Here is an 11,497-nt window from a genome sequence, read left to right as displayed (position 1 = left end):
AGTTTTTCAAATAAGTTGCTAACTTCACATAATGTATCACATGTGCATGGTCGACTGTTACACATATGAGTGAATAAATCTAACAGTAAATTGAAGGAAGCATCGAAAGTTTAATGTGTTGAACATAACAAGCCCATTGTTCACAAGCATCAGTTTGTGCACTGCCCATTCACAACAAATTAGCACTAGTACATGTTATAGTATTTATCAAAGAGTGGTTGACAAAGAATGGAAATGGATTTAGGATATTAAGCAAGTTAATCTGCATGGAAGTAAACCAGTCTAGATTATTAAATATTAAGTGTAGTAAGAGGTTACTGCTAGTAAGTATGTATGCTGACCTGCTTCTTGAGCAATGACCATGCATCTTTAGCACCTAATTTGTCAACATGGTGATAGTGCACAACTTTCATGCATAGGGCAACCGTGTCATGTCTTGTGGTGATAAGGACTCTGCTGCCGGGGCCGCCGTAGCTAAAGGGAGCCATCAGTAATTTGTCCCATGCATCGACACCCCACATGTCATCTAGTACAAGAAAGAACTTCTTGTCCCTAATGGCGTTATTGAGAGCACCGACAAGTAGGTCTCTGTCTCGGGCTCCTCCACCTCCAGGTAGGTCTCCACCAACAGCGATGATAGCCTTATTCAATAGCTCAATATCATTGAAATCTTGGGTGATGCTAAGCCATATATTCTTAGTGAACTTTCCTTTGATACTGTCATCATTGAAGACCTTCTTGCTGAGGGTGGTCTTCCCAATCCCACCGGCACCAACAATGGCCACCACCATGAAGCGATCTCTCTTGTCACTAGCAGCTTCCCTTGTAAGCACCTCCACAAGTGCCCTCGTGTCCTCCTCAATCTTATCACCAACTGCACCTGACCGCTCCATCAGTGAATCAGTTTTGCGACCAGTTGCATGATATCCAGTCATCTTTCGGTCTTGGTAGGCTTCTAGCTTGATGAAATTGAAACTGCTGCCCCTCTTGCAAATATCATCCAAATTTTGGTTGAGCATCTTGATGCGGGTGCCGATGTCATGGGCGTGCAGGGGATTCCGCATGCAAACGAGCAGAGGGTTAAGGCACCCCCTGTCCTTGGTTTGACCTTGCTCCATGGCCTTGAGCTGACATAGGTCGACGATGTCAGTGGCCAGGTACATGGCACGCTTCAGTTCCCCCACCCACCCACGCACACTCTCATCGGTGATGTTCCTCCTATCAGCATCAGCAAGGAAATTCTTGAGGTCCCCAAGCTTGATGCTCAGGTCTTTGATCCCGTCGGACACGCCGATTAGCATGGCGACCTCCTCTTTGGCCATCTCGGAGAGCATGCTGGTCATGTAGGATGCCAAAGCATCCAGGACCCCCGCCATTGGTTGCAGGATTCACTCACGTTTGAGCTGGTACTGAAAACAAGCATTGAAATAAAAATTTAGTCCTCTGTATACTACCTCGCTTTTTCACACCAATAATCCCATGCTAACAGGATGGATAATCAGATTTGGTCAATCGAGACAAGCAACAAATCCCAAGGAAAGAATGTAGCTGGCAAACTAGAAGACAGTGCACACAAATTTGGCTAGAAATAAAACCGATGTAGCATTTACCTTGAACACAAACACCAACAATTGAAACGGAAATGCACAAGTTCAACAGTTTCAAAGAAAGAAACATAGCTTGAAGGCGTGGTGTAGCTGGAATGAGCAAAGTACCTTGAATCTACTGGAGAGATCAGAGACGGATCTTGTGTTTGCCCTTGCTGCAGAGCAAAAACCTGGACAGATCTCCCTTGCTCTCTGGGAAGTAGCTACAGGTTTCAGTGGCTTGAGCTGGCACTGAACAAAAAGTCATCTGTATTACTACCTTTATCACACATCAACAATTCCAAGCTTAAAATTGGTTGATGCACGTCGCCGCCATGGAAAAGAAGGATAATTAGATTTTAGTCACTAGAGACAATCAACAACTCCTTCTAAAGGGAAATGTGGCTTGCACACAAAGTTGAGGAGACAAATAATTTTAGAGAGTAAAGAATATAAGTAAAGTAGTGTGGTGGTCTGGTGGAGCAGGAATCAGTTAGGTACCTAGATGAGAGACATATCTGAATGTCCGCGAGCATGTTGGTGATATAGGTTGCTAAAGCATCAAGAACCGCTGCGACGCTGCCCCTGGTTCTGGGTTCCTTCTCCCTTGAGCTGGTACTGGGAACAAGCATGCAAATAAAAATTAGTCCTCGTCATTAGTACCTATCACACATCAACAATCCCATGCTAAAATCTGATTCATGTGAAATAAGATTCACTCACTGCAGTCTATCAACAAAATCAGTTGTAAAGGGGAAAATGTGGCTTGCACACAAGAAGACAATGCACACAAAATTGAGGAGATGATCTCTTGAGTAGAGTGGTGGAGCTGGAATCCACGAATTTACCTTGAATCGACCGGAGAGATGAGATTGGTTGGCCCTTGCCCTCGAGCAGCTCTTTCTTGCTGTCTGGAAAGTAGTTGCAGGGCTCGCTCGCTCGTTTAGCTGGTACGGAAACGAAACATGCAGTTAAAATGAGTCCTATGTATTACGACGGAGCACCTTTTGTACATTTCCAACAATTGTATGCTACATAAGGCGGATAACCAGATTCATTCATTAGAGAATAACTACAATTCTGAAGGGAAAAAATGTGGCTTCACACACAAAATAAAACCGATGTATTATTATCTTGCACAAACGCCAACAAGCCTAACGGAAAGACACAACCAAGACCATCTCTTTCGAAGGCAAAACAAAACAGTAATAGGTAGAGTAAGTGTGGTGGAGCTGAGTTACCTTGAACTTGAATCAAGTGGAGAGATCCGTGATGAGGAGTGAGCAGTCGATGCAGATCCAGCGAGGGAGATATAAGGCAGCCATCCAGATCCAGGTCAGGGAGTTACAAGCGATCCAGCTGGATGTGGCAATCAACACCTGTATTTATCCCCAGAAGAAAAGCGTGTCATGTTTATTGTTACGCCCAGTGCTTCACTTCCTAGCTGGCTACCTATATGCACCTCACATCCAGTACATGTTTTAAGTAAATTAAGTTACACACAACAAGAAATTAGTCAACTGCCCAGCTAGTTGAGGATATGCGTACGTGCATGCTTCTCATAAATAAAGTTTCTGCAGAGTAGAAAATAAATAGAGAAAGAAAGAAAGAAAGCCCATGGACGGTAGCGATGCAATTATTGAAGAGAAATTACCTTCAATTGGTTGAATTCCTCTGCCTTCCGGTGTTTCTGTAGTCTTGCCAAATACTGTTGTGCAGCTGCATTCAAAAAAAAAAGTTGGTGTGCAGCTCGTGGGTACTCGAGAGGACGGAGCTTCCTTTATATAGGCTATATGGGAAGTTGTGGCAAATTAGTTTAAACTTTGATGACGACTCACACACTTAGTGGCAACGGATCATGCTGCTGTCTGTTGAGTATCATCATTATGGACAATGCTACACCTCCGAACAATTTCCAAGGGAGTAAAGTTACGGGATGAGCTGTCAAGATGTGATAGGAAATCAAAGATAGAGCCGGGCCACCTCAGAAAATCAGAGGGGAGATGATTTATGGGGAAATGAATCCATAGGCAAAATCCATAGAAGCCATCTGTAAGCCTAGCATTTTTTGCATGAGATTACTTAGGAAGTATAGTATAGTGTAGGACTTGTACTCCTAGAAAGTCATGTACTCACTAAATATATGCCCAGGAGACTCAAGCAATACAATAAACGATTCCACTAAATCCCTCTTTGTCCCTTCTAACATGGCATCAGCCTAGTCTCGATCCCAACCCTAGTCGAGGTTGCTTCCTCACCACCCCGCCCCCGGGGCGGTCGATATCCATGATCATCACCGGGAGCTGCGTCACCCATACCTACGGTTTGTCTGCCGATTGTGTTGATCGGCTGCCCTGGAGAGTCGTTTTCCCGGTCCGTGGATTGGGTCTTTCTCGCTCACCGGTCGATTGATTAGTGTGATTTGATTTTCCTATCTAAGATCGGTTTGCCTCATGCGCCGCCGTTCTTGGTCTACATCGCACATCTGCTTCATCAACATGATCGGTTGCAACCCTAAAAATTTGGCACCAGTTTCCGTTGCCGGCAACAACCGAAATACAGAACAATGCACATGCCTGGTTACTATGCCATGGTCCTCATGGATGACTATGTGCGTGCCGGTCCAACTTTGACAATTCATTCAATGTTGTACAAATGGTCCGGCGAGAACGGGAAGGAAATAAAGTTAGCTCACTTTTGGACAGAACATAAGCGCCTTCAAATGATGCTCGCGAATATCATCAATTGCTGTGTAGCGTGGGATGAGGGGATGTTCTACTGCAAGACAAAGAATCAGGAAGAACAACATATGAGAATAATGCATCAAAATGCCGACGGATGTTATTACTAAATGATAGATATATATGCTCCTTTCAAAAAACTTGTGATCTTTAGTTTATATGTGTCGTGTGTCACATGTTCTCATGAATTACCTTGTAATCTCTACATTATATGTACGTGTGTCATATGTTCATATTTTTATGTTGTGATCTTTTCCAAATAGATTCAAAACGCTAATACGGGTGGGAGCATACGCCTTACTATGGTCGCTTTGGCTATGTAGAAATGATTTGATTTTCAATGATAAAAATGCTTCTCCTTTGCAGGTTATTTTCCATTGTATGCACTCACTTCGTACGTGGTCTACGCTACAACAAATGGAGTACCAACCGCTGTTCAAGGCGGTGTGTACGCGGTTGGAGCAGGTGGCTACGGTGGTTTTTACCCAACATGGGTGGCAGCATAATCTCCGGATCGGTCCACCATCCCTTGCGACATAGGCATAGTGTCGGTCTATAGGACTCTACTGTCGCCGATTTGTCGTTTTTTTTCATTTATTTTGTCAGACTTTCCGTGTTGGGCTGTGTGCATCCTAGTTATGCAGCGGCCGGGTGTTACTCATAGTGTTTTGTATCCGCTTGATGCTACATTTTGAGATAATAAAAGCGCCCTTTATCAAGAAAAAATATATTTGAAATGTTATTGTGTGGTTGAAATGACATACGGGACCGCGAGAAGAATTGTGGAAGGGGGTCCGTGCGGCGGACATGGATAAGCACTATCTATGGAGGCGGGACAAACATCGGGCAGAGAACCTCAAAAGGAGTCGATGTTAGCTTGGGTCAGAAGTGTTCCAATGGCCCAGTCTTCTCTCCCAGTGATGGAGATGATAGCAGAGAGGTGGTTCAATGATCTTGCGTTGTGCATCCTGAAGGAGGGGAACTCGGATGAGAGGTTGGGGATCCGGCGGGGTCTGAGTAAAACCACCATACCCATGCTGGTGAGATAGTTAAATGGGCTCTTCGAGAGGCCAAATCTCTGATTCCACAGCAGGCGGCCGTTCGATCCCTGTTCATTCCATCCACTAGTCATTCATGTAGTATGAGTGGGTTCTACTAACTAACACTATCTGTTGAACATTGTCGGACACTCATTTCACTCCTAAACCAACTAGTTGTTCTTAACCAACTGAATTTGCTAAAGAGATTAGAGATGAATGGATCCTTCAGTGCATTATTATGTACGTAGGGTACTTGTGTTATGCATAGACGAATGAGTTGTAGACTCTCTCAGCTATGTGCGCGTAGCATAGGATGATTTATACAGTATTTAAGTACGTGCTCGAGAGGAATGAAACCCATGGATCTAACCATGCCCCCAACGGCTGGATCAGATCGATCTGCACGTGAACGTGAACGCTTGCTTGCTCGCGACCGGCCGGCGGTGAGGTCTTGGTCTCGATCCACACCACTTGATTCACAGCCTGTTTTAATTTTCCTAGGAGAGTGCAGTTTGTTAAATCTGTTTTTGTATTCGTTTATCTCGATCAGAGTAATCACATATGAAATTTCATGCACATCGATCAGATGCATCATGTCGACTCATGGTGTAGGACTATTCGCGCGGCTAGCGGGATGCACGGATCTTGTTACCTCTCCAACTGATGTACTTCCAAGTTTTCACGCACACGCATGTGCTATCCACCAGCTCAACAATACTAAACCTAAAACTTTGAAAACCTAGTACGTACGAGTTAAAAACCAGATCGATCGATAGAGCTCAACTGCAATTTATAATTTACACCATGACGGATGGGTCACCTACAGATATTCTCGGAACGGAAACACTTTTGATTTTCAGGTTTTCACCGAATATATGCACGCATCACAATTGGCCATATACGTATTTCTCCCTGCTATTGTGCCACACGTTGCCAACTATGGTGTTGCAACAGTTAGCAGTTCGTCCTTTCAGAAACAACTTGTACTATATTTTCCATTGTTTGAAAGTGTTCCAACAGATCAAATAACTCGTACACATGAAATGCGTAATTAAACTTGTGTGGAGACTTTAAGTTCGATGTATTCTTACTATGTGCCATATGGAAAGAAAATTGAGTACGCATCAGGAGGGGCGCCCAAGCCTCTAATAGTTCACACACGCACACGCACAAAATAAAATAATCCCATCACATGAGGGCACCTTCATTCGTTTGCATTTAGTATGCTGGAATGGTCAGGGCGGGCGTTTCTCCCCAGCCAGCCAGTTGGCAGTGAGCATCTTTTCGCAGCATCCGAGGCTGTACCGGACGGAGCGTCCACGGTTCAACGTTCTGATCTACGCGCGCTCTCTGTCTGTGTTTTGTCTCGCTGTCTGTCATCCGAGTGGGCGGCCAGTGTCCCCTTTCAAAATCTGCACCTTGCATGCACAAAGGGAGGGAAGCACATGGATCGCTATGAGCCTATGACAGAGCCAGAAACTTAAAGTACGCGATTTTCGACGTACATGCATTCTTGACCTTTTTGCGGTGGTAGTAGCAAAAGCTGCCTCCATAACGTATAGTACCCCATCTCCAAACAGAGTTTTTGATTTTCGGAACGGATAGGTCACTTACAGATATTATTTACACCATGACGGACGGGTGACCTACAGATATTTTCGGAACGGAAGTTAATTTTGATTTACATGGTTTCACTTAATACATGCACGCATCACAATTGTCCACTTACTCATTTCTGCACGTTATTGTCGCAACAACAAGCAACTAATTCATTTGGAAACTACTCATACTACTATACTCCCTCCGTTCCCCAGTATAAGACATTTCAGTTTTTTTCTTAATTCATATGTATCTAGACACATTTTAGTATGTATGTATTCCATATTTTGAAATATCTAAAAGGTCTTATATTAATGAATGCAGTGAGTATTTTTTTATTCTTTGAAAGTCTTCCAAAAGAATCACACATAGACATGCCTAAGCCTGTGCGGAGATTTTAGGTTTGGTGTATTCTTTGCCCTATGGAAGAAAGAAGAATTGCAGCACCATTTGTTTTAGTGTTCTAGCCATTAGTTCTTGTATTTTCTGGAAAGAACACAAACTAGCATATTTCCCCACTTAAATTTCCACTTGCATAGTACATATATAGTACTGTACGGGGTCATGCTATTCGTCACCCTGGGCGAGGAATATTTATTCTTCACCCTCCTCTATTTTAACACCAATGCACCGTAATTTTATGTTCCATAAATTTTGTCTTATTTCATACATAAAAAGAGAACGTAAGAAAAGATATAATCGCCATAAAAATATTTTATGTTATGTTATTTTCCAAACGTAAAAGCATAGTGTAAATTATACATAAAATGTAATTTTCTGGTCTTATGACCTATATTTTTAATTTTTTTGTCAAATTTTACGTAGTGAAACGATATAAATGTAATTATCTGTATTCAAAACGTAATTTATTTATGAAACGGTCGTAAGATTATCTCAGCTGAAGAATAACTTATCCTGCACCCTGGATCATGAATAGTAACACTAGTACTATACGTGCATATATAACTTAATTTTTGAAGAATTTTCTGAAGCTTGAAATTATGGTCTTCGAGTTCTGTAAATTAAAGGATAGAAGCAAACCCAGGAGCACAAATCAGTTCCAGTTAGATATGTAAAAAAACTACTATAATCCCTCCGTCACGGTTTAGAAGGCGCGCTTGAAAATTCTCTGGTACCTAGGTGGTTATCTATTGGTTGTGAGATGGGCTAAAAAATAGCATTCACACTACGCATGCATATAGAAATAGTATATCGGAGTACTAATTAGCTACTAGAAATAAATGCAATGCGCCCTAAACCTTGTCTATTGTGGAAACGCACGCAAATTTAATTGTGTCTTCTAAACTGTGACGGAGGTAGTATCAGCCATGGATACATGCAAATTATTAAACCCGCAGCCACACCATTAATTATCCAGAATAACATTTCAACTGTAAACGTTAGAAACCAGGTGAGAATTAATAAGACTATAATTAGTTATGAAATTTCCCCCAGCCACCCATGTGCTTTGCCTTTGTAGTAAACTATGTTTTTACAAAATGCATGCAGTTCACGAAGAGAAAATATGGTGGGTTGGGGGAAAATTCAATGCAAAATGATCAATAAATGTGTTCAAGATTCAGTCTACGGAGAAGGCCAAGAAGAAACTTTGCAGACATAATATATTAAAACTTTATTTAAGGTCCAGCTAGAGAATGCTACAAGGGGTCCACGACTATTGACGTGCATGTAATGGGGCTCAGGAAATTTCTTTCACAAGAATTCCCTAATCCAAGAAGATATATAGTACATATTTCATGGAGTATGGATGGTATGCATCATGTCCGCATCACAGAAAGAGTTAGTGCCTATTTTCTTATGTTCACACTCAAACTCTTTATTTTAAGATAAAATACTGGCTGCTTAATCCTGCAGAAAAGATGTTGATTTTTAATTCCCTAAGAGCAAAGCATATCATGAACCGGTACTAGAAGGTGGTGGCAGGCTGGTGTCAGGTTGCGGCCCCACCATGACCTATAGTACCTGTCCATGCCACAAACAGGGACTAGAAGTTCACCTTTAGTCCCGGTTCGTGTAGCCAACCGGGACTAAAGACAACACTATATATAGTGCTTCTTCCAGCCCGAGCCGAAGCGCTCTGTTTTTCCCCTCCTTTCTGTTTTCTTCCCCTCTTGCTCGAGCTCCAACCTTCATTTTTCCCGAAATTTTCCAACATTTGAAGGCACCCCATCCATCCAAGTGATCACAAAGGTTAGCAACTCTGTCCTTTCATCTCTCATTGCTACATTAGCTCTTGCAATGCTCTATAAGTATAGTGATTTGTGGGTTTTTAGTTTGGGAGGAATTATATGTTGTAGTTTATTTGATTTATAAGCAATTTGAGGTCAAAATAACTCTTAGTTTGCATATGTAGGTGTGGTTTACTTAGTGCCTTCCCGTCTCTGTCCTAACCACCGTCTATCACCCCACACCGCTCCGTCGCCGGCACCACGTTGTGGTGAGCCTCTTGTTCTTATCTTTTTAATATAAGAAAAAATTCATGTTTGTGTTATTTAGATATATAGTTACATGTATAATTATCTTACCCGTATGTTGTTTGTTATACATAGTGCCATGGTTTTGATATCCGTACCCATTGGCCCTCGTCCGGGTTATGAATCGGATGTGGTATATTCTCTTTTATAACTATTTGTTGCATTTTCTGTTTATGAAAAAGTATGCCCATCAAGTTGACATAGATTATTTTATCTAGGAGGTATGTGAACCGGAAATTCCAACCGACCCTATTGTCGAGAGGTTAAATTTAGTTGAAAAAACGAGTATTTGAAAGAAAAATTGAAAAGAATTGAGGGGGAGAAGATGGAATTGGAGTTGCATGTTGCCGATGTCGTCGATCATCACAAGATCAAGATGGAGAAAATGCGCTTTAAGATTAGAAAGATTAGAAAATATATCATCGATAGTGAGGCTTGGTATCATTATGCTGTTGGGTCAATTGTTACCTTAGTTGCCATCTTGATCGCATTTGTTGTTGCATTTAAATGCTTTAGATAGAGAGTTATTTGTATGTTGTTTTATGAGACAAGTGTTGTATGAACTTTATGTATGAATTTGTATTAATTTGGTCTTTTCGGTGCTGTGTAAATGAAGATGAGCCGGCAATGTATGTACGATGACCGATGCTCTCCCCGGCTCATTAATGGCGTGCATACTTTTCTACTTGCGGCTGAGTCAAACAAGCGGGTGGATGGTTTTATGTCTTGTCCATGTGCTCACTGTAAGAATGATCTGAATTACTCTAAGTCAAGAACCATTCACGTCCGCAAGCCCGTCGGAGAGGGATTTGACCTTCTGGAGATAGTCGGCCATACTCATCTCTCCCATCTTGACATCGCCGAGCTCGGCCGTAAAGTGGAGTTGGCGATTGATCTTGTGGTTGTTGAAGAGACCGTTGATGTTGTTCCAGAGATCGACGGCGAGGGGATCGTCGCCGGGCGTCATGACGGCGTCGAGGATACTGAGCGAGACAGACCCATAGAGCCAAGAGCCGACGGTGGCGTCGAGGAGAGACCACTCCGAATTCGGCGCATCGGGAGCATCGAAGTCGAGGTGATCCAGGAGGGCGTACTTGCGACAAGCGGCGCGGAAAAAGGTGCACCACTGCCGGTGAACACCGGTGTCAAGCGCGAGGTCGACGGGAACGTGGCCTTTGATGGAGTGGAGACCGACGGCTTGGCCGTGCAGCGAGGTCAAGGAGAAGGACCCCGCGCTCGTCCCGGATCCATCGGCGGCGGTCGCGAGAGGCAGCTTTGCCTTGGCGGCTTCGGCAGCCTCGGCGTCCTAGCGCTCCTTGGCGGCGGCCAGCGCCTGGTGCGTCGCGTCAGTGTCGGATTGCGACATGGATGCGGCGGTGTGGGCGCGGCGGCGAGAGAGGTGGTGGTTTCGGCGGCAGCGGAAGGAGGAGAAGGGCGGCACAGGCTAGGGTTAGGTTTTTAGGCTCTATACCATGTAAGATTGGGAAAATGTAATGCCCGGATAATTAGGCTACAGTAACCCCATGTTAACGATGCCACATCACCTCGGATTACTGTTGATAATCTCGCGTTAGTTCGAAACGATTCATATTCAAAATTTGAATTTAAGTCAAAAAATTAAAGTTTTCAAAAGTCAAAACTAAATTGTTCCTAATGTGTCAAATAATCCTTAGTAAATATTGGTGGATAAATTATCTTTTAATAAAATATTTAAATGCACTAAAGTAATAGAAATGACAGCAAAAACAATTAATAAGATGCCTTTTATAAAGTTATAATAATAAAACAAATTAGTAGTGTGCCTAAAATAATTGTGGCAGTGGACTGATTAGTAATACTAATATAGGTGCTGACTGAATATTTTATATAACTAAAATAAAAGAAACTATAAATGAAAACAGAAAATAATAAATAAAAGAAAAGGGAAAAACAAAACAAAAAAAAGGAGAACAACAACCCCCCGCCCCCCCGGGCCAACCGGCCCAGCACGCCACTGGCCCAACTAGGCATCCAACCCACCAGCCCGCAGGCCCAGC

At 42.9% G+C, this 11,497-nt stretch overlaps 1 protein-coding gene across 1 annotated transcript in view; it reads right to left on the bottom strand.

Annotated features, from left to right (window-relative positions):
* The window catches only part of LOC123090494 (putative disease resistance protein RGA1), a 9,822-nt gene extending 6,374 nt beyond the window's left edge, over positions 1 to 3,448 (bottom strand). Inside the window, exons 1-6 of the mRNA XM_044511798.1 lie at positions 3,241 to 3,448; positions 2,828 to 2,965; positions 2,435 to 2,533; positions 2,088 to 2,204; positions 1,716 to 1,838; positions 507 to 1,409 (exon numbers count right to left, since the gene is read on the bottom strand). Coding sequence (XP_044367733.1) covers positions 507 to 1,376 — 870 coding nt within the window. The 5' untranslated portion in view covers positions 1,377 to 1,409; positions 1,716 to 1,838; positions 2,088 to 2,204; ... (1 more) ...; positions 2,828 to 2,965; positions 3,241 to 3,448. The remainder of the gene's footprint in view (positions 1 to 506; positions 1,410 to 1,715; positions 1,839 to 2,087; positions 2,205 to 2,434; positions 2,534 to 2,827; positions 2,966 to 3,240) is intronic.
* Positions 3,449 to 11,497: the final 8,049 nt, after the last annotated feature.

Source organism: Triticum aestivum, chromosome 4B (genome assembly GCF_018294505.1).
Source record: "Triticum aestivum cultivar Chinese Spring chromosome 4B, IWGSC CS RefSeq v2.1, whole genome shotgun sequence".
Taxonomy (NCBI): domain Eukaryota; kingdom Viridiplantae; phylum Streptophyta; class Magnoliopsida; order Poales; family Poaceae; genus Triticum; species Triticum aestivum.
This window is presented reverse-complemented; position numbering and strand designations above follow the sequence as displayed.